The sequence below is a fragment of the Mesocricetus auratus genome, unplaced genomic scaffold (assembly GCF_017639785.1).
Source record: "Mesocricetus auratus isolate SY011 unplaced genomic scaffold, BCM_Maur_2.0 Super-Scaffold_100015, whole genome shotgun sequence".
Taxonomy (NCBI): Eukaryota; Metazoa; Chordata; class Mammalia; order Rodentia; family Cricetidae; genus Mesocricetus; species Mesocricetus auratus.
Genome location: NW_024429198.1, coordinates 36,702,539 through 36,730,147, shown reverse-complemented (window position 1 = coordinate 36,730,147; position 27,609 = coordinate 36,702,539). Strand labels below are relative to the sequence as shown.

General features: G+C 39.9%; 1 protein-coding gene across 2 annotated transcripts in view; it reads left to right on the top strand.

Annotated features, from left to right (window-relative positions):
- Znf407 (zinc finger protein 407) overlaps window positions 1–27,609 on the top strand; it is a 374,631-nt gene that overhangs the window by 243,656 nt on the left and 103,366 nt on the right. The window contains exon 8 of one of the 2 annotated variants that reach the window (XM_005065398.4): window positions 20,337–20,515. In XM_005065398.4, coding sequence (XP_005065455.1) covers window positions 20,337–20,515 — 179 coding nt within the window. Of the gene's footprint in view, window positions 1–20,336; window positions 20,516–27,609 lie in introns of those variants that run through there. The other variant, XM_040757806.1, reaches the window with a different exon arrangement.

Below are 27,609 nucleotides of genomic sequence, written 5' to 3'. Positions count from 1 at the left end.
ATTTCAAAATGCCTTACTTGAAATCACTGTCCTGTAATACACTTGTAACACCAGTGGGACTCCAAGACACACTGACTTACAATACTCAATATAGTGAATATTTTATACATGCATATTATTTATATTATGTCTTATATCATATACATGTCAGATTATTTTATACCTGTACTACTTTCAGGAGTTTATGCTGAATATTCTTACTTCAAGGTCTTGTTGCATGGCCATGACTTTTTAGAGTAAATTTTAGATTTTAGGATGAAGGCTTTTGACAATCCTAGTGCAAAGTTTATCATTTAAGTCTTTTATGTCATCATCACATTTTGGCAGATTCATGCTACTTGTGTGCACAGATGTATGTCCACATGCTTCTGATTTCCTTGTGTGAAAGAATGCTGTACCTTTTGATAAAGTTAAGGTCATAGTATGTGTCCTTGTGCCCCTTGTCACATACAGCAGCATCTCTGATTCACTGTAGCTCCTGTGTGCCTGCTGACTCTGTCCCTTTGCATCCTGTGAGGCACGGTGTTGAAGAGCAGGTAGTGTTTTCATAGGAACACCTCCACTGACTGTGAATTAATTCCCAGGGCACTTTTATCCACTAAGTCACTCTTTCAAATATTTCCTGTCCTTGGTAAAGGTTGATTTTTGTCTTTATGTAAAACATTTCCATGACTTTATTTTCTCAATGTAAAATGGTTTGAAGGTTTTTTATTCACTCAAAAGCTATAGCCTTCTGTATGCTGGGGTTGACTTTTACTATTGAACAATTCCATTAATATTGGAACACTTAGCAGCTACATTAAGGCATGCATGAACTGTATAAATTTGAACAAATTTTTCTATTTCTTAATGAGAAAAGGCAGAAAGAGTGTGATGGCTTTGCTATCCACAGACACACAGGAAATGCCTCCCTCCTCATGGTACATTTCTGTGTGTGTGATGGGTATAGTGATTACAGCAGCATGCTCACGTATTTCCCAAAAAGATGCATATAGTTTTTCTTTTCCCTCCACAATATCTTATTACTCAGATATCTAAATACTTTTCCTGTGTACATCCTATAGGCAAAACTGACCCTGTCCTCTGTTCTTCCTTGTCAGTATTAGCTATTATGTGCAAGGAAGTTAACCATCATTAGAAATTGAAATGTTATTCAAATTGTATTTGAAAATATATTTCTCATTTTATAAATTGAACATTAGTACACCAATACTAGTGGTTAAAATTATTCATGAAAATATGAGTGCAGATTTGTTTACAAAAGAATTTTATAATTGGTGTTTTGAACCTGAGGCTATTTTTCAAGTTTGCATTATTAATTTAGGCAATGACATCTCATTCTATTTAGATGTAAACATGGATCCCTTTCTGTTGCTTTTCCTGTCTAAAATATCCAGAAGTCTAATCCATTACACATCAGTGTATTTCATCATAACTTCATAACTTCTCAGCATTAATTACTACACATTATAATTTCAAAGCCTAAATTTAGACACATAGCACACAGCCCTACTGTATTATTTATGTAGGCAAATTCTTAGATTTGATTTTATACAAAAATGAAACAGTCTTAACATTTTTCTCCATTTTCTTTTCATTTGTTCTGTATTGTCATCTTTATATTAACAAGAGATAGTTGAACTTTTCATGTGGCAGAGTACAGTTTTGAATATTACAAAATCACTACCTGTCCATCAGATTTGTGACTGAATGGTTTGTATTTCACTTGCTATAATTGCTTTAATATGAGAGTAGATGAGCTTTACTGAAGTCATTACCACTGCAATTTTTGTTTGTTTGTTTGTTTGGTTGTTTGATCGGTTGTTTGATTGGTGGGTTTGTTGGTTTTGGTGAGGCTTACCTTTCTATTGGGTTCTCTTTTGTTTCATTAAGATTATGTAGGAGATATGAGCAGATACACTATTTGGGAGAGATATGAGCAGATATGAAAGAAAACGTTACAACAGAAAATGTAACTCATCGTACTATACTATTCAAGGTGGAAAAGACAATTTTAAATCTTGTGTATTAAATTTTAGGAAACAAATTGAAAGCCATTTCATTGTGTTCCTATTATGGAACTTGAAATATCCTCAGTGTTTCACATAAATTTTCCTCAAAATTTACCTGTCTTAACTCCACTAAACTTAACCTGTGCCCTGTTCTCTAAAATATTCTTAGTATTTTAGTTTATGCACAGAGTTTTAAAATTCACAGCATGAAAGTTTTCCCCAATAAAAATATTTGTATCTCATGAAGCTAGGCAGTAAATTCTACAATCTCCATCTCACATTAAAAACTCACCACTGTTGTGCTAAACTCCGGGAATTACATTCTACATTCTGTCTTCTTACTTGATAGCTGATTTAGCACCTTGGCCAGTCTTTTCTGGAGATGTGGTTAGCACATTGGTTTCCTGTCTCAAGAGCATCTTTCTTTCTTGCATGAGGAAGGAGAGAAGGTGAGTTGATGACCCATCCTCTCTAACAGAGCTTTGTCTCCACTCCCAGGTCTTTCCTATGCACTCCAGGTGCCCTGTCCTTGATCATCTGTCTCTGCTCAGCTTTTCCAGCAGGTGACTGGCTCCGTGTTCATATGCGTGGCCCATGTGCAAGGGCTTGACTGCTGTCGGAAGTGTTTGGAAACTGTGTCCATACTAGAAACTTGGGGAATAAATATTTTTAACTTAGTGGAATTTAGTCTTACCTTTAGTTACAGCTTGACATGTTTGGGAAGTTTTAAGATACTTAACCAAACCCTTTACACTTGAAATTTTAATTTCTGAAATATACATTTCTATGAAACATGTTAGTTACAAAAATGTTTTTAGGTCATGGATGATAATACTCATTTAGGAACAATGTTACACATAATTAAATATAAGACAAATGTTCGTTGGCACTGTGTCATTGCAAGTTCATTGTATAGTAGGATTCATTGTTCTTGTCTGGGATTTGTTTCTGTAGCATCCTGAGTTAGGAGACACAGTCCACAGGGGGTAATTTTCTCCTTTTGGATCATCTCTTGAGAGAGTTCCTATTTTCCTTCCCATGGCTTCCTGTGCTGCTCGGTTTGCCCCTGAATAGTAAGAGAGCTTGGAAAAGATAGTTGTATGCAAGAGAAAGAAATGAAATGAAACCTGAGGAAAAAATTGGGCAATTTCTTTTAGAATAAATCTGAGTTTGCATTGAATATTTTTGTTTCATTAAATTTTATCAAATTATGAAAGTCATAAAAATTATAAAATGAAAATATATGACATTAATATTAGACTTGATTTACATTTAAAGCTATTTGTTTAGCTCCAGTAACTAAAAATGGTTCCTCCATTCAGAACACAAAAAACTTTGAGTCAAACTTCTTTTGTCATGACTAATAATCTGTGCAGCTTCACTTCCAATTCCCTGAGTTTCCTCTGTTTCCTCTTCTCTGTTACACTGCTTTCTTTCTTGATGGTGTAGACTTCAGATGATAGAGCCTCATTCATTATTCTGAAAGACTGCAAACTTCATAGTTGGACTCACAGTTTTGGTTAGGTAATGGTGAGTGCATGGCTTCCTTCAAACTCTGGATTTCTTCTAGAAAACATACACCAATTAGACTGTGGGAGTAGTGCTGGCCTGCAGGCAGATCACCCTTGCATGCTTGTCACCTGCACACCGTCCAGCTCATCACAGGCAGATGCCAGTGTTGTTGCTGTGTAGGGAATGAATACTGCTTAAGTATTCTCTTAGCGTCTGTCTGAGTGGGTAGAAGTTTTAGTAAGTGTCAGGAGAATTTTCATTGGTGTTCCCTCACTGAATCGAAACCAATGTCTACATTAATTTTATCTTTTCAGGAATGGTCTCGAAGGTTTAAGTGTGGAAAACTTCTCATGCTTTTCTGTCAGCTGTGTCTCATTCACTGAGAGAGAGTTCGTAGTGCAGTAAACAGTTCCTGCTGTCTGCATCTCTGTCACTCATGTCACTGTCTCTAGTTTTGTGCCTTTTAGTTGGATTTTGCATTGTCTCTCATGTTTTGTCTGACATGATCTTCATAAACAGCTTGTCTCATTCACACTTCTCTGTCTTTGCTATAACACACAAACCTATACACTTAATTATTTTATCACCCTGGCAGGCTATATGCTGTTCAGCCCGTTATTGTCCCTACACCTTAGGTAATATTTATAATTTCATTCCAAAATTGTAATGAATGTTACCAAGTAATATATGGAATAATATAGTAGATTCCACAGCATTAAGAATTATAAATTGTCATTTTCTCTTTAAATGAAGACAGTCTTCCTTGCCACCTGTTGTTTGTCAGCACAGGTAAGGGGTTGTGTTTATTGATGCAGCTAAAGCAGCACTGAGATCACAGGTTAATTAGAAGAGCCATTGTCAACACAAAGTGACCATACACTCCCTGTGCTATCTCTTAAAGTAGAATCTAGATAAACATGTTTATTTAACCTGCTGTTGTTGAATCCCAATTTCAGTCATTAATAGAGGGCCAAAGCTATCTTTGGGGATGGTCTTTCTACAAGGAATTACTATGGACAGTCCCTGGGGTGGTAGTTAGATATATCTGTATGTATTGTGATAGGAAGAAAGACCTTAGAGATGAAAAAAATAGAAAATATTTTTGGGGCAATAGTCTCTTGCATAATAACTATTCCTCAGACACCAAGGTTATTATCACACAACAAAACACTTTCCCATGTAACTGTCTCTATCCCCAGCAGTTAGAGGAAAGTTCATACCATGAAGCTTGTTAGGCACACTTGTAACTCTATGGAGAAGCTGACAGTAGTCAGTGGAGTATTGTATGCATCATCACTCTGGCATTCAAAGAACAGTTACTTTGTTGTGTCTTAAAAACTGATGAGTTTTCCTTAGTTCATTCAGAATGCTAGGATTCCAAATGTATCATTCTGTTTTCATCTCCTTTGTTTCTACCTATTTTGAAATAGTCTCTCTGGGAGGGAGGACTGATGATCAAAGGGATTAAGACTGGGCTGGTTGAACCCCCAGAAACAGCTGACCAGACAAAGGTTAACTCTTGAATCCCAGGCATCAGCCTGGGAATCCAGCATGGGACTGATCAAGACCCCCTGAATCTGGGTGTCAGTGAGGAGGCCTAGGTAATCTATTGAGCCTTGGACAGCAGATCAGTACCCATCCCAAGTATACACACGGTCTCTGGACTCCCATAGAACAATGTGAGGTGCACTCTCACCCTGAACTCTTGGGGAAGGGTCTAGGCCCTGCCCTATATGAAATGACAGACTATGGACACCCCCATGGAGGGCCTCACCCTCCCTGGGGGAATGAGGGGATAACGGGGGGGGGGATGGGGGGTGGGCACAGGAGGAGGGGAGGGAAAGGGAGAGGGACCTCGTACTGACTTGTGAAGCAACCTTGTTTCTTATCTAAATTTAAAATGGAAAATAAAAAAAATATTAATATAAAAAAAAAAAAAAAAAAAAAAAAAAAAGAAATAGTCTCTCTGGGACCTACATATGCATCATGGAAGAAAATAAAGCAGAAAATCTTTTAATGTTTAGAAAATAGTGATGGAGTGTGTTATGAGACGGGGTTATATCAGGTCCTCTTTCCCCTCTCAGCAGATTTCTGTAGCAGCCTATCTTCTGGATGGATTTAATTCTTTTGTAGAACAAGATGATGAAGTATGTGCATATATGGTCTTTTCCTTAAGCACTTCTGCAAAGGCAATGCCTTGTCTTCTACATATCTTGGAGCTCTGTCTTTTTGATTAAAAGAACATAGCACCAACTCTTTGCTGGCTTTTCCATACTTGCATTATTGTCTTACTCTGTAAAAATTGTCTAAACTCTAAAAAAGTCTAATCCTATCATTTGTTGTATAGCTCCAAATGAGGCATAGTTTAAATAAACTACTCGTCCATAACTAATATGTCACCTGGTATGTTTTCCTACAATATTAATCTTTTCTCTACCTCCATAAACTCCATTTTTTTATTTTTTAAGACTTTGGCTTGGCTTCTGCCCTTCATTGTATTTGGATACTGTTTTCACTGTGTGGTTTGGAATGTGTGCTGATAAACTTTTCATGGTCCCTTCTTCAATGTTTGTTTCTTCAGTCTTAAGTTGTGACTTTAAATAAATATGAAAATTCCATAAAACAAATTAGGATTTTCCCATTAGGAGAAAATGTGGTACTGGCTGAAAGCTTATACTTAAATAACATAACTTTGTTTCTTGGGTTAAAGTATTTGAAATGAAAAATGGATGACATTTAAATTTAGGAGGTTTATTTTGCTACCCCAAACTCAGAATGTTAGTTTGTTTTTGTTCTTTTTTTAAGTAAGAATCTATCATACTATATTCCTAAAGTGTACTGCTTTTTCAGTTTCAAGTTGTCCTCTCTCTCCAAGAAACCTGTGTTGTAAGATATAGTGAATTATGTCATAAGAGAAGTGCCTGAACACCAGCACCATCTGTGCTGGACAAGACACACCTGGTACAGATGACAGTGGTGGCCAGGGAGTGGGTGGACCAGTAAATGATGTACTTAATTCCTATATTGTGAAATCTCTGGTAGACTACAAATAATGAATCAGAGGGGAATAGCAGAAGATGGGAGACCATTTGAAATACCATTTCAAAGGTGCTACGGGTGTTTTGTTTAGCAAGTGGTTTCCTGTGCCTATGCGTTCAAATCTATTTCCCCCATTCTCTTATATGAGGTTGGTGTGGATGAATTTATAATGAAGTCTTTGATCCATTTTGACTTGAGTTTTGTTCATGCAATAGATACGGATCTATTTGCATTCTTCTACATGTTGACAGCCAGTTATACCATCACCATTTGTTGAATATGTTTTCTTTTTTCCATTTTATGTTTTTAGCTTCTTTGTCAAAAATTAGGTTTTCAGGCCAGGCTTTAGTGGCGCACACCTTTAATCCCAGCATTCGGGAGGCAGAGGCAGGCAGATCTCTGTGAGTTCAAAGCCAGCCTGGTCTACAGAGCAAGTACCAGAATATGCTCCAAAGCTACACAGAGAAACTCTGTTTCAAAAAAACAAAACCAAAAACCAAACAAAAAAAATTAGGTGTTCATATGTTTGTGGCTTGATATCAGGGTCTTCAATGTGATTCCATTGTTTCACCTGTCTGTTTTTAATCCCAATGCCAAACTATTTTCATTACTATAGCTCTATAGTAGAGTTTGAAGTCAGGGATGGTGATGTCCCCAAATGATCCTTTATTGTACAGGACTGTTTTGGCTATCCTGGATTTTGTTTTTCCATATGTCTCACTTCTAAACAACTTTTTCTGAAGTGTGATCTGGGTCACTCTGCTTTTCCACAATTCAGGAGATCCATGTGACACATGTCAGTACTCAGCAGTGTTGAACCTATAATATCAATAAAAATGCCATTAGAAAGTATGGGGGTGCAAGTAATCTGAGAGGACAGATAGCCAGTACACGTGTGATCTAGAAGTGGTCTGGGGGACTTAAAGGGACCTCCAGGAAAGAGGGGTCACAGCAAGGCACAGTCATGCAAGAAATGGAACCTGTTTCTGAGGTTCTTGATGTTGAGGATGGCCAGCTTCAGTAAAGTTAGGACAGAGAACAGCTTAGCACACCAAGTGCAGGCATGACAAGAATGAATGTTTCTTGGTGTTCATAGAAAAGTGGGAACCAAGGACAGGAGAGAAGGGGACCCTGGACAGCAGCTGCTCTGTCCACACTTTGGAACTTGATTTTATTTGCCTTTAGTTGCCTTTTGAGCAACCTGTGTAATGAAGTTCATATATTGCGGGGTACCACACAACCCCAAATTTGGTATTGTTACATCGAAAGGTATAAAAGCAGACAATAGCCATGAATGGGATACAGTCCTGTGTAATGTGGGATGTCCTTCTGTATGCTGCAGGAGAGAAGCCCCAGCTACACCGGAAGTGTCCTCATATCGTACCCACACTGAGAACCACAACCTCTGTAGCTTTCCTTGCATCTATACACAAGGCTTTAACTGCTGTCATTTAAAAGTTTGTTTCCTGCTACCTGATAGTCCTATGTGATCATTTAATGAATACTCATTAAATATAGTTTTAAAATATGACATCTTTCTTGCTCTAAATTATTTGTGTTAATGTCTCAGTTTTTCTAACATCAGTAACTTAAAAGAACATTCTAATGACATCATAAGCCAATTGCAGGATACAGATTTATTTATTGTGATGACACTGGACTCTTTCATACATTTACAACCTGTTCCATTTGCTTTTGCCTACTTTTTGCTTACCTCTTCCCAAGTAATTACTGAAACATCATAAAATGTCTTCTCCAATAAGAAGCATATTTCTCTGTGTATATTGAGCTAAAACTTCTCTTGAAAGTTATTTTTAAATTGGCCCCTGGCTTCTTCAAACTGCCACATTTCTAGGAACATACAATGTGGCTGGGGTCTGCCATGCCAAGAGGAATGTAATAAGGATCTTATGGGCATTGGAGTTAGTGACTGTATAATATGGAAAGAGAAAGCAGATATATCACTCCTCAGCGTGAGGCAGAGACATGATTTGTTTTCATGACTTAGGGTGTATTATAACTGCGGAGTGTTGGTGTCAGTTGTATTAAACCACTAAAAAGTGGAAATAAGTCATACATGTGACCCCACAGGCTGATGTTGGCTGTTTGTGCATTCAGGCACATGCTGTCTGGTTGTCCTTTGAATCTGTTACGATTTCTGCCATTTGTCATGTTATAAATGTGGTCAACACAAGGCTGCTGTGGCTGGACATGGGGCTTTAAGTTATTTCATAACAAGTTATAAGCTTTAAAACTCAAAGACCCATTTCCTTTTCCGACTGAGAGGATCTGTTTTGTATACTCTGCACACATTGTTATCACCGTTTCTGCAATTACAAACAAGGGTGATAGAAGCAGTGTGAGTCTCCAGAAGTGGATTCACTCTTACACTCTTGCTGTGCTTTATTAAAATGGCTGCAGAAACAAGCGTCCTTTTCCTCAGCCAGCACAGCCTTCCTGAGAAGAGGCCTGAAGAATGAGAAAAGGGTGGTGTCTGTGCGCTTGTGTCATTGGGAATCAACTCAGACTCAGGAAACTGTGCTCATATCTGCCCGAGAAATATGTTTCCTGTGTCAGCACATATATATTTTTAATTACATGTTCTTTCCAATTAGTGATTTTTGTTTGACCTTTGAAAAATGATATTATGAATGTAATGATTATGCAATCTAAATCTTCCTGAGTTATATGTCTGTACTTGTTTTTAACTATATATGCACGCACATTTTATTCCTTTTCTTGAATCTCTTTTTAACAAAACAATCTCTGAAGCCAGTATATCTCTGATGTAAGAGAGACTCCAAACAAGATTCAGTTTTATTTTAAGGTCTTTTTCTTTGGAGTTTAAAAGTGGAATATATGTTTTCTTTAGCTGTAAAAGCACAATCAAGGCAACATGATAAGTGAGTCAGTGTTGTAAAAGTAAAACTAATTTTGCCTTCACTCACATGAGCTATAGAAGGAGGAAGCTTTATTGTCCCTGGGAAGGTGATAAGGCAGAGTAATTGTATATTATACTGTCCGGGAACATCTGCCTGAGACTGTTGGAGCAATTCATCTATCATGGACGACGCTGCATGTTTTGTCTTTCTGCTTTAACCCGTCCCCACCGCTGGCCCGCGTGGAGGTTTTGATAGGGACTGCGCCTGGGCCAGGGCTCACATTAATCAGTCCCCTTGTTCAACACTCCAGCTGACATAATTACAACCTGCGCACAGCAGTTATTCAAGTCGAGTCCTTGTCACTCGTGGTGTGAAACTACACAGCTCAGATCCCGGAGGAGATTGCCTTATCACACAGAACAAGGGCTCGCTGGAGCCGGGGAGAATAGAAATGGGAAAATGTCTTCCGGGAGTACTATATATTCCTTTAAAATAAGACATTTGAGAGACTTACAAGGGACAAAGGGAAGCATTGTGTGCAAGGGTTGAAATGAACCAGTTATTATTTTTAAATGGATTACAGACTGCATTTTTGAGCAACTGGTCGTGGATTATGAGATAAATTCAGCAGTTCTGGTCATCGTGGATTCTTTCTGTTCTTTCTTCTTCAAAGCTAATCACCTCACTTTAGAATTGTAAAAAAGATGTCATTCTCTTTAGAAAAGTAATTAAATTGGTGGATTATTCATTTTAAGTTTAATATTTGGCAAGTATAATTTTGTAAGCCTCAGAGTTAAAAGTAGGAGAAGATTCCTTCAACTCCCTTCCTACTGCTAAGTAAGTTCCCCATTCCCTGTGGCTGTGCACTGAAGATGTTTGCAGACAGAGCCAGAGAGTGAATTTCCTTTCAGAAGTGGTGCTTTGCCTCCAGTCCCATATTGGGGACTTGCCTGCCAGTTCCTGGGTGTTCCAGGTGTGAGGGATGCACCGCTTTCAGCCATGTAAGTGGCCTCTATCTGCACACACAGCCTGTGTGATTCCGTGGATCTGAGATGGTTTATGTGGCCTGGCTGCCCCACTGAACCCTGCTGTTTGGTGTGGATGCCCCAGTTCCTGTTTGGCAGCTAGTCTTCTTTCCCTTAAGCACCTTAAATTGTCCTAAATAAGGCTGTGCTCAGGCCCACACTATCCAACATACTAGGGAATAAAATAATTCAGCTCAATGAAATTTTTACTTATTTTACCTTAAGTTTGTGAAAGTGTTTCAATTAGATAGTTGCCATAAACTATCACTTATTCACATATATGTATAATTAAATTGCTTGAATTGGAAAGTATTGTAGTGTAGATAGTTTATTTCAAGCTAAGGTTGTAATGGATTATATATATAGTCCATGTGAGTTTTGGTGGTAGTTTTCTGTTTCTTTGTTATTGTGGTGACAGGTAGAGCCTAGGGTCTTGTACATGTTATACAAATGCCATCTCCACGAAGCTGCATCAGTAGCCCAGCTCATATTCCCATTATAAATAGAGAAATGAAAAAAAGAGAGAAAAATGGGGCGGGATAAGATAAACCTCTTAACACAGATGATATGTAAGCTCAAAGCATCAGGGGTCTGTATTTCTATCAACAGTAGCAAGATAACAATGAAAAGAGTGTCCCAGCAGTCAGTGCCACCAAGGACTAGATTAGTGGGAGGAAACTGTGGACCAGGTAGAACACACTCACAGTTGAAACCTCAAGTAGCAATGCTGTCTCTGCTTTATGGAAATGTCATCGTGTTTAGGTTAGCGGGAAGACATTCTGCAGGCCATAGCCCCTTTCTCTTTCAGACACACAGTGATCAGCAGCTTGAAGACTGAATTCCTACGGTGAAGAACTGTAGTGCGTCTCACTAACAGGTGGCAGACCTCTGAGGCCTACCCCACCCAAGGACAGTCTCTGCTGTCGGCCTCCCATGGTTATTTAGTTGCACTGGGAGTGCTGATTCAGCATCTGTACACACCACAGCACATCTGAACTTCACTTTCCATACACAGCTGTCCACCTTGTTGGCTTGAGTACTCCTTTGATAAAGAACCATGAGTTAGAAGTGGCAGGCTTGGTGAAATATATTTCCTGCTGCAGTCTAACGTAGTCTGGAGCATCAAGGCTCTCCACAGCTTGCTCTGCTCCCTTTTTGAGATGTGGATGGCTCAGCTCCAACTTGCATTTCAGTCATCATATAGCATGATGTGTGTCCTGTTCCCAGACTACTTATGTATTTTAGTTATACAAATGGTAAGCAGCAATATTAACAGTGTGATGCGGTAGTCAGTATACCTCACAGGCAATTACCACATAGATGGCTAAGTGAATTTTTATTAAGAATTTTAGTCAAAATCACTTGGAATCCATGGAAGTTGAGTAAAAAAGTTTTAAAAATGTATAAAGCCTTCACAAAAAGCAGACCCAGTGTCATGTGTACTTGGACGCTTCCACAGGGCTAACCTGGGAGCAGAGACCCTGTGTCCTCTGGCATCTGAGTGCAGCCAATTGTGTGTGGCTCTCCTGGCCACTCAGCTCCCTGAACTAAATGGATGTCCATGTGTACTGCTACAAGAGCTGACTTCAGAGGTTACAATCTTTAAAAGACAGAATCATAACTAACTGATCTAATAGGAATTTGCCTATTTAATAGAAAACTACCAGTTTGAGAAAGCTTTTCATAAATTTAAAACAGAATGATAGAGACTTTCTCCAGTTAAAATTTACTATTAGAGAAGGTATTTCAAGGAATATACTTTGGAATCACCTCAGATGGTTATAAATTCCTGTAGCCTCAAAAAGATCCAGTGACCTGGCCTTGTATAATTGTGTTTGCAGTATGATAGTTTACCATTAGTGGTTTGTTTGCTTACCCACCCCCTAGTGTTGTGTGTGTGTGTGTGTGTGTGTGTGTGTGTGTGTGTCCAACTGCCTGCCTCCCTGCCTGCCTGTTTGTATGCATGTCTGTCTCTGCACAATTTGTGTGGAGGATGGAGCACTTATGCCACCATACATGTGTAGATCAGAGGACAATTTGGTAGTTATTTCCCTCTCCCTTTCCATCTTTACACAGGATCCAAGGAACAGTTGCAGGGCTTTAGGCTTTCATAGCAAGGGTTTTTACCCTCAGATATACTTTTTGGAAATATCTAATTTGCCAACAGTCTCCTAGAACTTTCATTTCTGTACATGCTTTTTACTGTTTGTAACTGGTAGTTTGAAAACCAGCATCTTCTCATTTACCCCCACCCCAGCCTGTCCTGTCCACTCTGTGAACTCCCACAGATGGTCTAACTGGCCTTTCCTCTGTCTCTGGGTTCTCAGCAGGAACGTCTTCCTGTGAGAGGAAGCTAGGTCTACCTTGTGTGGTCACACACACACACACACACACACACACACAAACACAGTGATTCTTCACTGTTGGAGTGTGCATGCTACACACACACACACACACACACACATACACACACACACAGTGATTCTTCACTGTTGGAGTGTGCACACTCCACACACACACACACACACACACACAGTGATTCTTCACTGTTAGAGTGTGCATGCTTCCCCCACAAACACACACACACACACACACAGTTATTCTTCACTGTTGGAGTGTGCTCACCTCCCCATCCCCCACGCAAACAAAGTACAGTTGTTTTTGAAATTGGTATTTTGATCAGATTTACTTCACATGTGTAACAAAGATGCTATCATGAGTAATCTTTGTGATTCAAAATATATGAAGCAAATTCCCAAAGTTTCCTTAGATATGGAAACCATTGCATTTAGACATAAACATGATATTACCATAAAAATTATTGAGGCATTTCTTCATTAGCACCTTATCCATGTTTGAAATGCTATGTTTGAAATGGTGAAACAACCTACAGTGCACCTGTCTAGACTTTCTCCTAACTTACTATTACTTTGTAGCAGTCTTTCCATCTTAGTACTTTATTCTGCTTAATGTCGATGGTGTTTGTGTGTTAGCAAATGTGGAAAATCTGGAATTCCGGTTTTCTTGGGAAGATGTTCTAAATTCTATGAAGTAGCCAGAGCTTTTCCTCTCTTCCCACCTCCAGGACTTGTTAGCTCTGGACCAAAGTCCAGCTTCTCCCAGTGGGAGACTATTCTACAGAACTCTGGTATTGCTAGGGAAGAGCTGGCCTTTCTAGGGTATGTCAGAACGCTAGTATGAGGAAAAGCAGTTCTGTGACTAGCTTGTGAGACCTGCTGCTGTGTTCTGACTTCAGGCCTGTCAGACAGGGTGTACCCCTCCTTCCTTGCACTGTCACCAGTGGTGGTCATTTCCTATTTCTGATATTGGAAGCTCCTAGTCTTCCTAGATTTCAACCTTCTGTTCCTTTAGGTATTCCTTTTGTTTCTACAGACCTTACTTACCATGCTGTGTGCATAAACATTTCCAATTATGTACCACTTCTTTATTCTCTATCCTGTTGGAGATTTTTATATTGTAAAAATTAATCAAAAGTACTCCTTTTATAATATTTAATAGTCACCTATATATACATATATAATATACACACATATATACATATACAAATACCCATTTCAAACCCTCCTCTCTTTTAAATTCTTTCTTTAGGGTAAATTAGGTCAATTTCACACTGAGTCATCATACATTTGTGTTCATTCTCTAGTTAGTACTTACTTATATTCATTTAAATCACTTTTAACTACTATAATTTTTGAAGGTTTATGATGCTGTCTATCTGGAATTCACTGTGACATCTCTTTGGCTTGTCAGAAAACACTTTAACCCATGACTGTGCATAGAGTATGTCCTGCTTGCCTTGCTGAAATTATTTGTCACTTCTAAGCCCTCCCTCTTAATTTGATGATGATGATGATGATTTCCTCAGTATAATCTCAAAACTATGTTGTTTTGCTTAATTTTTCTTGGTATTAGCTATAAATTTAGGATTCCCATCTTTTAATTATGAGTAATATATCAGTATCCTCTCCTGTAATAGGTTTAGCTGTGCAGGGGTTTCTCATGCCTCTTGGATCACTATCCCTATCTCCAGTCCGTTCCAGACCATCACTGTTCAGTATTCATGGGCTTGTTCTAAGCACCAGTGTGAGTTTATACTGTATGCATAAAGAAGTATTTGTACAACACCTCTAAGGTAATTGATTTTCTGTGTTTGTGTATATATGAATGTGTCTACATATAAGCACACCTCTCATTGCTTTTAGGACATGATTGTTGCATGAGACTCTTTGTGTAACGCCGCAAAGAGTCTGCTCACCCAGAAAGGAAAGCTAGGGCAGACCAAAGTAACAATTGCACCACAGTGCAACTTGGTAAACCAGTGAGTTTTCATTGAAGCTGCTATAGAGAGTGCAGGTGAGCTCAGAAGCAGCTGTATGTATCAATAAAAAGTACACCACAACACAACTAAAAACTCATAAAAGCTGCATCCCTGCCTGCCTGGTATTACTTGAAAGCAGCTCCACAGATCCTAGAAATCTCTCAGCCCCTCGGCTGGTTAAATTCTGCTTCCACAGTCATTGGAAGTCGGTCTACTCTCAGCTTTTCCTCGGCATGTGAAGTTTGTCTGAGCAAGCCAGCAAGCAGCTTTCCTCCCTGGCCTCAGCTCCAGTTCCTGCCTCCAGGCCCCTGTCCGACTTCCCCACTAATGGACTGTGATCTGCAAGTGCAAGAAAAATAAACTTTCTTCCCCAATTTGTTTTTGTTCTTGATGTTTTGTTACAGCAATAGAAACACTATGACAGAAATTGGTAACAGGTCATGCCGCATTGGTGTGACAAACCTGAGCATGTGTTGGGGGGGGGGGGAGATTGTGGAAAGACTTTGGAACTTTGAACTAGAAAAGCCATTGAGTGTGCAGAGTTTAATGAGCTGCTGTGGGAACTTAGATGATAATGCTGAGAGTAGTGCAGACAGTGGAGGCCTGACTTGTGAAGTTTCAGAAGTGTGCGAGGAATACCCTAAAGATGTAGACAGGTCATTTCGAAGTTTGAATTCAGATTCTGTGGGCCTGAAGAATTGACTGAATTAACAGGAAGTCAGCACCGCAAAGTGAAGGCTTTCTTTGCTGGGAATTGATGGTGGTTGACTGGCACTAAAGAATCATTTGTGTTTAAGAAGAAACCAACATCATTGAGGCGAAATTTTCTAGAAAGTGTTTCTTTGGTGTCAGCACACAGTAACTTTGGTCGCAAGGGTATCAAGGCTGTACTTGGTAATGATAGTCACCCTGGAGGTTTTGAAGACTTGATGGGGTTGTGGAGAGCAGCTGAAATTTGGTACTCCTTGAGAGGCCATTGGTGAAGATGTATCCTCAGTCGCAGTAGAAGCCCCAGGATTGAGGTTTGGTACCTTGTGTCAGGCCCCGTGTTCCTGAAGACAGTCCAGGCGAGTTAGGTAATGATAATACAGCCTAGTTGCAGAAGAGACCCCAGGATTTTGGAGACATTAATACCATTTGATGCCAACCAAGAGCAGCAGCACCAGTTGGGTGGAGCCAGCCTAAGCCTCCCAGACAAGCTGTGTGTGCTGCAGCGGGAGAGACATGTAACTACCAAGTCCCTGGGAACCCACAGATCATGAGTGAAACCCAGACATTGGACACAGAGATATTTATCCTGTTTGACTGCGCTTTGTTTTGATTTGATTGTGACTATGTCCTGGTTCTTCTCTATGAAGTAAGGAAGTGTTTAACTTGGGTTTTTGATTATATAAGAGTAACCAAGTGAGGGACTCAGCTTTAGAGTCTAGAAATTTTAGAAGACTATATTTTAGGGAGAGCTTGGCTGCTTTAGAAAGGCTTTGAAATTTGAAAGACTTTGCCTGTCTTAGACTGAGCTTTTAAAGTATTTTAATTTTTAAAGACTGTGGGGTCTTTAAAGATATACTGTGTTTTATATTGTGATATTAAGATTAGCATGACATCTTGGGGATAAGCAAGAAAGGAAAGGTTATTTAATGGTACTGTATTGGTGTATAGTAAACAAAGATTAACTGTCCTGTTTTGTTGTTGCTCGTTTGTTCGTTTTCCAACTTTGATACAAGCTACAGTTATCTGAGAAAAGGAAACCATAATTGAATGCCCTTTATACAAGCCTGTGGGGTATTTTTCTCAATTAGTGATTGATGTGGAAAGGCCCATTCCACTGTGGGTGGTGCCATCCCTGGGCAGATGGTCAGAGTATATAAGAAATCACCCGGAGCAAACCATAAGGAGCGAGACCCCAGCTTAAACTCCTGCCTCCAGGTTTCTGCTTGAGTTTCTGCCCTGACTTGCTTTGTTGATGACCTGAGATGTATAAGGGTAAATGAAATAAGCTGCATTTGGTCATGGTGTTCTGTTAAAGCAGTAGAAACCCTAAGACAGCTACCTTATTCAATTCTATTTCTAGCTGATGGCCTCTAGTGGAGGGAGAGTATGTTTTCTTTAAGGGTGTACCATACCATGAGTATATGACAGCCACAAATTGGACTCAGTGGATTATAAAATAACAAAAGGGAGCTATTGAACTGGCCTGGTAGATAAAGGTGCTTACTGCCATATCCAAGAACCTGAGTTTGATTACTTGGATGAGCATGAGAGAAGTCCTCAGCTGACTTACACACACACACACACACACACACACACACACACACAGTAACATGGATACATTCCCATACAATAAATTAAGCAATGTATTAATAAACTTATAAAGTGGGGAAGGAGAAGGGGGGATATGTAGGGTGAGTAGTAGATCCAGGAGTGGGGTGAATATGCTCAAAATATATAGTATGCATGCGTGAAACTTTCAAATAATTTTTTAAACTCTTTAAAGAATGTTGTTCTTAGCAAAATAGTATTTGGGGTTTCAGTCCTGGCAAGTCCTCTGCAATCACTACAGCCTTAGGAGCCATGTAAAGGAATCTCCCTTCTGCATTCCTACAGTGGGCAGAGCATCTTCTTCCTGCTGAGTATCTGGGTGCCTTTCCTGGGCTGGGAGCCACCTGGTAGTCATTGTAATCTGGAGTTTGCTTTGTGGTTCTTGGCAGGGATTGAACAGAGGGCAGCTTGCATGCATGTGTGTTCATGGTGTTATGGGTTTTTCAGCCAGTCTGCAAGAAAGATGTTTTGATAATTATTCTTATTTGTGTATCAGGCAAAGTAACATTTGAGTGATAAACTCAGTAAAAGTTCGTTATTCACTTGGGTAAAACTAATAGTTCATGGCCTCTTCATTCTGGAACCTAGGCCCTGTTATCTTCTTCATTTTTGCTAACATAGAAGGGGATATCTTTGTTGTTGAGCTTCCTTTATCCTGAGCCCATGGTGTCTGTACATCCAAGTGGTTCTGTAGTCCTTTCCTTATATGTACTGTGCTAGGAAATTGACACGTGACAGGCACTGTTCTAGTGTACTTGAATCCAAACGGGCTTTCCAAGAAGCCATAACCACTCACTATACTACACCACGACTTGAGGAATCAACTAAGCAGAAACCATAATCACTCTGTACTACACCGCTACTTCAGGAATCAACTTTTCTTTGCTCTATTTATTTGATTTTCCATAAAGTCACCACTCTAGTGATTTTTATGTCAGTGATGACATTTTATGTGTAAAATAGCTGAAAGAAGCAGTTTAGCAGGAAGGAAAATTTCTTTCAGCTCACAGTTTTGGAGGTTTAAATGTCCAGGATTAGCTGGATACATTGCTTTGGACCTTGTGGAGAGGCAGAACTTCACACACTGAGAGTATGCAGCATAGATGTTCACCTCATGGTGATTAGGAGGCAGGGGAAGAGGGACAGAGCAAGGTGGAGCCCCCCTTAGTACATACCACATTCCAAAACGGCACCTTCCCAAACAGCGCAGTCAGCTGAAGAGCAGACCTAAGCATGTGAGTCTGGGACAGGCACTTAATCCTAACCCATGTTAGTAACCCTGACCTCACAGACTCCGGTGGTGGCATCATGTTCACCAGGCCAGTGGCGCTTGTGGTACACACAAATGCTTTTCTTCTTACTTTCATTGGTGATAGAATCGGGAATCCATGTGCAAAACAGATTTAGTAATCAGTGTGATAGAAGAGAAATCAAACATGTATATCACCTAGCTTATGCATATTCTGTCTAAGCTCGAAGAGGCATTAAACAGCCAATCTGCCCCAGCCTTTGCCCAAAGCATGCTAGAATTAGCTGGGAAAATCTCTGTAGTTCCAGTTCTTTCCCGCCTGCCAGTTCCCAAATAACCTTGATAACACTTAATATTAATTATAATTGTTTGGCCGATGGTTCAGGCTTCTGATAATCCATTTCTAATAATCTTTGTATTCCTGAGCCTTCCTGGTAATGTTCTGGCATCTTTCTTCTCCAGTAGCTACATGACATCACCTCAACTCCCCCTTCTTTCTTTCTCTATCTCTGTTTGGATTTCCTGCCTAGCTATATTCTGCCCTGTCAGAGGCCGAAACAGCTTTATTCATCAGTCAATAAAAGTAATACATTCTCAGTGTACAGAAGGACATCCCACATCACTCACCCCACACATGATGATGTTAATAGCTTTTTTGTTTCTACTATGTAAAATTTTAAATACTTTTGGAATATAAAAAGAATCAAGCATTTCAGTGTTGTCTGTAATAGCATGTTGATATGTGTCTTTCTAATATCTTAGCTTTCCCTGGCATAAAGGGAGTTATTTTTCTAACCATTCTAACTATACTTAAAGGGAGTGCGTGTTTGATGACATACCATGGGCACGGTGGTGACAGAAGCTTTCCAGAGTAATACTTTGGATTCAGGCAGGCTGTCACTGTGATCCAAGCGAGGGTCTCATTCACTTGTTTTTCAGCAGTCTCCTCTCTCAGTAGGAAACACCCTGACACTCTCTGTGCAATCCTGTTCCTCATGTCATTGTCCATGCCTTGAGAGTACTTATCCATCTTCTCTTGGGAGTAGAGAAAAAGGGACTCCCTCCCTCAGTCTCAATTTCCAGCCTTGCTTACTTCCTTTATATGTGAATACATGTGCATGATAGCGCAGGCTAATATAAAACTGTTGGCTATAACCATCTAGACCTTCTTGATACTATATTCCATGAAAGATAAGCATCATGACGTAATTGAGCATGAGACACCAAGGTGATTGCTGGCCTTTTACTGTGTGGCATGACATAGGCATCTCTACTGACCGTCATTTCTTAGCCGTAGATGTTCATGAAGCCTTTCTTTTCATCTAAGAATGCTTCAAGGTTCTGTTCTTCAGCAGCATCTTCAGGAGTTTCAATACATGTCTTACTCTGTTTTCTATCACTCCCTCAACTGTAGTGTCCAGTCTGACCTCTGAAACTCCACCATCACAGGGGACTTTCTGGAAACACCACATAGTCCTAATATGGGACAAATTAAGGGACTATTTGTAGCTACCTTTCTGTCTTCAGGCTATCCCAGCACCCTAAGTGGAAGCAGTGTTTATTGGATGAACCTAAATACATAAGATTCCTCAGTGCCCTAGGCTCAGTGACTTCCATTTGTTCCCACTCTGCAGCAGTGCTGTGTGTCCTGGTACATAAAGCAACACCTTCATTGCCCTCACACAGTACCAGAATAACTTGATGTTAAATATATAGGACCTGGATTTTTATGCTTCTAATTCCACATAGAACTGAACTGCTGAGGCAGAAGACCACCATAGGATGTGCTACCTGTGTTATGTCATCATATGGCTGGTTCCTTCTTGTTAACTGTGTGTCATTAGCAGATTGATTACCACCCAGCACATAGAAACAACGCTGCCAAGAGTGGCTAGTGTCAGCATTTGTAGCATAATGATACTTATTTGACTTAACTTCATTTACTTTCTTACTTGATAGGTCAAACTGTGCTGAGAACATCCGCAAACACATTCTACACACTGGCAAACATGAGGGTGTCAAGATGTACAACTGCCCAAAATGTGACTATGGGACAAACGTCCCCGTGGAATTCCGAAACCACTTGAAAGAGCAGCATCCTGACATTGAGAACCCTGACCTCGCATACTTGCATGCCGGTAAGGAATGGAAACCATTAAAGTGCTTGTGTTGTTGTTTGTTTACCACGTTCTCCTTTCATTTACCACAGTAGTTACGAAGCTGTTTGTAGATTACTGTGACTTCCTCACATGAACCCAATGTTGATGGAGTCTGTTTCTGGCCCTGCGTAGAAGTTCATCTTGCTCCTTCCCCACTCTATGTGGAAATAGGCCCTTTCACCTGTATTTTAATCACATATGCAAATCGAATAAAAGTATTGTGGGACCTCAAAGCTAATAGCAGATATTTAAAACATAGTCAGATACTGATGTCAGAGTTGCTTTTGAACTTTGTTTTTATTAATTGATAGCACTTAATTTTTCATTGTTTTTATGATGTAAAATGTTACACTGTGCTATTTGTACCTCTGTTTTCTCATACAAACCTGAAAGTTGGAAGAATGTGGCTGAGGAAGTACCTCAAGCACGTTGGAGGTTACTAGATCCTCCCTTTCCAGAAGTCATCAGGAGATGAACCTAGTGATGGCATGGCTGCCAGGTTGTTCCTACCTCTTGAAGTAGAAGTCAGATATGATGGAAGGTATCATGTATAGTAGCGACTCTAGGTAAAGCAAATTGGTCACCAGCTTTTTACTTAGTTGAAAAATGTCCCTATAGAATCTTCTATACACAAAAGGAACCACTGGGCTGCAGGTATGGTGTTCTGTTTAAGGAGGCATCTACCACTAAAGACAGTGTAGACAAGTGTCCTGAACTGTGGCTCTAACAGTACCATGTGCAAATACAGCCAGTGTAACCTGGCCACTGCAGCTGACAGCTGGTCACTTCTGCTTCTCACTTGGTCATGTGGCCTATGATGGGCTGGCTTTTCCATGCCAGGGGTTGGTTAGTATATGTCTGTGAGGTGCCACTGTATGCTGCATGCAATGCAGCTGTTAGGTCAGATACTCTGTGGACAGCATTATAACAGGGCTGGGAAAGACAGGCTGTGTGTGTTTGAAAACCAAGGGAAGGCCTTTCCATAACAATGGGTTGTTTTAAGGTATGTAATTTTGCACATATGATGGCCACATCAGAGAAAAGAGAACTTGGTGGATAATATAAGTTAAGAAAATTTTAATGCATCTGACAGTGTATGGCAATTCCAAGTCTGATACTGGTATATTCTTTCAATTTTCTCAACTTAAAATGATTCATATTATCAGTATATTGAAGTAATGATGGGGTGGCTGATTTCTGGACCTCTGTTGTATGCATGGATGTATATCAGCTGGAGTTGACACAAACAGATAATGTTCGATTAGGCTATTTTGACTGTCCCTGCCCTTGGGCTCTTTTCATCAGCATGACAGCATTTCAGCTGAGGTCCTGAAAGGACTGACCTGGGTTCTGACCCAGAATCATGTGCACTGCGTTGTGGAGAGGACCATGAGAGTCCTTACCCAGTGTGACTGTTCCTCCAGCTGCCCCCCACAGACACACATCTGTCTCTCTGCTCTCATCCAAGCTGTATGCGTATGACGGACTCTCTATCTGGGGTGAAGTTTCTCTTAACTTGTCAAAGAAACAAATGCTAAAGAAAGTGGGACACTCCTCATAGATGGCAACTCTGTGTCCATCTTATGTTCTAGATGAGAAGGACAGACCACATGCCCATGTACTAGTGATGCTAGACACTACTTAATGGTGGGCTTTGATGTCTCACTAGCCACGGACAAAGATTGACGAAACTATTCCACTTCCCTATGTGTATGAGGCTCATGAATGGTTGGCCATAGTTTTCTCTTTGTATCCTGCATGCAGTAGGTATGGATGTGTGAAAATGGTAGCCTGGAAGAGGTTAGAGGAATAGCAGTGGGATAAGGGCCTGGTTTGCTTACTTAGCCTCATCCAGTTTGTTCACAGTATTGGTTGCCTTGCTTGTGTTCTTGCTGGACTTTCTGAAATTTAATTTCATTTATATTACTCGGTGAGGGCACATGTATGTGCGATGTTGGGGAGAGTGGGGTAGTACATGAGCATGCCACAGCACATGCATGGAGGTCAGAGGACAGCTTTCAGGACTGGTTCTCGTCTATGTGGGCTCTAAGGATCTGACTCAAGTTGTCGGGCTTGAATGACGAGTGCTGTTACCCTCTGCCCCTACTCACTGCTCTGTGTTTGGTTTTTTTACATTCCATTTCTCTCAACTGTTAGTGGGAAGATTAGTATACATGTCCTTATTACTGTGGATTAGTGTATTTCCATCAAGTGGCTTCATTCTGTTAGCTTTGACTTTTGCATTTTTTTTTTTTTTTGGTTTTATGAGACAGGGTTTCTCTGTATTGTTTTGGAGGCTGTTGGTCTAGCCTGGCCTAGAATTCAGAGATCCGCCCACCTCTGCCTCCCGAGTGCTGGGATTAAAGGCGTACACCACCACTGCCCGGCGACTTTTGCATATTTTAAAGATACATTACTGGATACATAGAATTTTAGGATGTTTTACATACATACTTATATATGTAACTCATATATGATGAGGTATATCTGCATATTTACTTATGATAATGAATTGGTCTTTTTCTGTCTATAGCCATACCTCTTGCCATAACTTTGTGTTCATGTAGTTCAGTCCCAGCTAACCTACATGCTTGTGTGTTTTTAATCTGCTCTTCAGTAGTAATCTACTACATAAACACTATCTTTTACTTAGTGTCCATATGTAATGTAACTTGATACATTCACTCTAGTCAAAAACAAAACTACACGTAGAATGTATAATATTGTATGTTAGTATAAAGAAATACTCAGCATCAATGAAAAGAATTAAAACTGTAGTCAACAAGTGTATATAAATCTTTTAATCATATCATTGCATGAACTAAGGTAGACACAAAAACTACATTGTGAGTAATTTCAGTGAAATATAATCACAGGCAGCATCAAACTCTTGCCATAGCCTCAGGGTGTGCTTTCCCTCTAGGTATCAGATGCTGTAAAAGCTCAGTGGTCCTTGCCCTATTCTGTTTCTTAACCCTAGTCAGTGCAGACTTGTGTTCAGTTGGAAAACAATCATCCCGTGCTCTCCTGATCATGCATTTCGTCTCAGAAGTCCTTGACTGTCATCCCACAGGTTTAACAGTTGCACTTCAGGCTGTTTCACTTCCTCAGGAGTAAGCTGGGCACACACCCACACACCTTGAGACAGAGCTGAATGTGTCAGTGGGGACAATGAGTGACCACACTAACTTATGTGTGACCCTTTTCTCTGCAGTAGTTTTACCTTAGAATGCTGTGAACTTAGTTCAAACAAGGGGAGATGATGGCAGAGAAATTCACTGGAGGTGACAGAAAGCTTCAAGTGACAGAACTGTAGGATTGTCTTTGCTGTGCTGACCCCTCATGCTGCTGAGGTAACACTCATTGTTCATGGTGAGAGTCTCATCTCAGCCCCAGGAGAATGTGGCCGGCTTTTCCCTGTACCCCATATTCCTCTCTGAGATGTCCAGATGCTTGAAGTCAGTGAGAGACCAATGTGCTCTCTCAGGAAAGATTAGGCAGTGAGCTATGATATGGTACTTTTCTTGATCTTTTTTGTTTGTTTAGTTTTCTGATGTCATATTTTTCGTCATATTTAAGTTAATTTTTATTAGTTCTACATACTAAGACATAGTCATTTAAATAGTATCCTAAATTATTATCTGGTGGCATAATGTGAATTTACTGTGCTTTTTCTTTATATGTTCATATTCTTCTCTAAGTTTTTTTCTATTCTTTATAACATATTTATTCAACTGTATTTCATAGCACTTTCTCTTAGCCAGTTATAAATAGAGGGATGGAGAAATTTGACTGTGATCAAAACCCCATGTCCTTTTGTCCTCCTTTCTAATGATAACTAATTCAGTACCATTTAAGCTATACTTACTTGATTTTTTAATTCTACTCAAGTTTATACTTAGATTAGGTTTGATGTTCTTCCCCGGCCCACTTGCTGTAGCCTTTGTTCTAGTGAGCTCCCCAAGCTGGTGTCCTCAGACACTAATGTCCTGCAGTCAGGCTGTGTGCCCTGCTCTGCAGATCCTTGCACAAGGCAGCCCTTCCTTTCCCAGGGTCTGACCCACTGTCTCCGCCCTGTTCCTTTCTTACCCGTTGCTAGTTTGATGCTCTGACACATGTCATGACATCCTGTACAATAATTTATTTTATGAAAAAGCCCAAAACTCTGAAAACCCTGACAGTTTTTCATTGGTTCTCCTTTACAAAAACCAATTATTACTTCAACATAAAAAGGAAGGAATTTTTTTCTGACATGCTTGCCTTTGGTAAATCCATGCTGACTCACTCCTATTAAATTGTACTTCTCCAAATGTATCATTAAGCTCATCCATGAGTATCATCTCAAATTTATTTCCTAATATAGATGCTAGACTTACAGGTCTATAATTTTCAGCCTCTCCCCTCTTCTTTTTAACCTTCAGGCTGGAGTCCTTGTTTTCTAGACTTCTAGTTCTTCACGCTAACAAAAGACTTCCTGGAATAATGAGCAGTTCAGGGATGGGGATCTTGGAGCCAGTCATGGGTTCATTTTCCTAAATGCTGCTGAGAGTCTTTGTTCTTCGCAAACTGCTGTCTCTAGGCCCATGCCATCTTCTGCTTTAGTCAGTCCTCTGTCCATCTTGAGGTGACGCTGGTATTTTGGTAGCTGGCTTTTCCCTTTGCTCTTCTGATTCTCATGTTTGCTCAGGTTCCTAAGTTTAGATGGATGCACTATGCACTACATTCTCTGTAGTCGATGAGTGAGCAACGTCAGAAAGGCCGTTTCCATCAGTCTGTTTTCTTAGTGCTGTAATTGGCATTCCAGGGAAATCCTATTCCTGGATGTTTGCTGTGAATATATGCTTTACCTATCAGTTAAGCAGATGTATGGTCTCGCTACCACTTCTTCTATTCAATAATGCTCTTCTTAATTCAAAACCTTACAGTGATCTGCCCTTAAATAATTTCATGTTTCATGTGCTGGAGAATGAATATGTTCTCTTTAATGTTCCAGCACTATGCGTGAAAACCTCTTTATGTGCTCAGCACTGTGCAGCAGTGTTAGGGAAACATTCGCTGCTGTCTGTCTGGCACACCCTCACTTCCTTCTCACTCCTGGGCGAGGTGGAGTCTGCCAAGGGAAGCTGAGCCCAGAATGAATGGCAATGGCTTCCTGTCTAAGTGGCCAGTGGCAGTGCTGCGGTGCTGTCTCCACACCATCATGCTATGCTTTTTAATTACAAACAAAGAGAGAGGAACAGTAATAATAGTGCCAGGCTTCCCAGCAGGCCATTAAATCTTCAAAAACAAATCTCTGATGATCACGAGTTCCGATTAATGACTTTTAAAAATGGATCTTCCAGTAGTTAAGTTGCCTAAGGATACATAACCCAGAGTTTGGCTGAATCATATCTGTTACTGCCTTCTTGAATGTGCCAACATACAGTCAAATCCTGCATGGAAAGGAGTTTTGAAAAAAAAATCCAGTTAGTCAAGTTTTTGCTGTGGAAGACTTGAAAGTGGGGCAGTTTCAGATAATCTGAATATCTGTATTAGGAAGTAAAATTACTCAATAATTTTAAACCCACAATGATGAAGATTTTCACAGTGGTTTCTCTATTGCCCTTACATCATACAGAAGAAAGTAGAAGGATGGAATCAAATGAGCTAGTGTTGGTGTTGACTCTGTTAAATGTGTGGCTTTACTCAAGCCATTCAGTTTGTGTTTCCTTTCTCAACTGCAAAGTAAGTGCAGAATATGCAATTAAAATAAACCTTTATCAAAAGCGTTATCTACCATTAATTTCTCTTCATAGGATTGACAGGTGGTACCTGATAATCACAGAAACTTGTCAATTAAGAAGACAGATCTGAGTCACAAAGGCTCATTGCTGATGTTTACATATTTTTACCCACAAAAGGCTGAATCTTCGTTTGCCTTCAAGGCCTGTGTAAAATCAGAGCACAGTAAAACTCCCTTCAGAGTGCCTTGCCTCTCTCCTTACAGGTGAATTATGATCTATCCAGAACAAAGGTTCACAGCATTTGGAAACTAGATTCTGAAAGTTAAGAAAGTTTTTGAAAAGAAAAGCGAGACAAAATTGTTGTTATGCCCTAGGACAATCTCATCAGAATTTTAAGGGGAAATTGTGAAAAACTAGAGTTGGGACATTATGATTAGCTCAGGAGATCTTGTCCCTTTTCCCTTCTCTGGGGGATTATGTATGTCTCTCTTAGGGTCTTCCTTGTTTCCTAGCTTCTCTGGCGGTGTGGATTGCAGGCTGGTATCCTTTGCTCTAGTTGATCCCTTTTTTAAGAATCCTTCTCGTTTGGTTTGCAGATGGCCTCTGTATCCCAGTTGTGTATATTGCCTTTGTGTGCTTCTGTTCTTAGATGTTCTCATCAGACGCACTAGACGTTCTTGTGAGCATACTCTCCATTGCTTTGCTGTGATTACATTTAAGTTTAGATGTCTGTCACTTTGGATTAAGCAGTTGCTTTTGTGGCTATGACACTAAAAACACAAACTGTAAAAGGAAAAAAAAGCAATAAGTTAACTTCATTAAAAAAATTGGTACTTCAAAGGACATTATCATAAATTAAACCCTATAAAAAGGCAGAAAATGATGTGCATCTCTGTCTTATAAGGAGCCTTTATCCAGAGCTTGTAAAGCAGTTACATTTAACAATAGCAGGGCAAATGTCCTCATTAAAATTGGGGAAAATTCTGAAGAGCTGTTCTTCAAAGAGTATTAACCAATGCCCAGTAAGAATAAAGAAATACACTCAGCATCGTGGAAAATGCCAAACCCAAAATGAAATTCCATAAGGTCATTATTTTCAGAGTTTGTCTCATGTATTTAATTCACTTTTGACTGAAGACCAATGGCTATTGCTAAATATGAAACCCCTCAAAGAGTCATGCATTAATGGTTTGTTCCCCACCTGATGAGTCCAATCCTAAAGAGGTGATTGAACCTTGAGAGCTCTGGTTTCATCAATGACTACATAGAGAATGGGCAATTAGGGAATAAGTCCTGGAGGGAGAAATCATATCACTCAGGACATCCCCTAGGAACATATGTCTTATACAT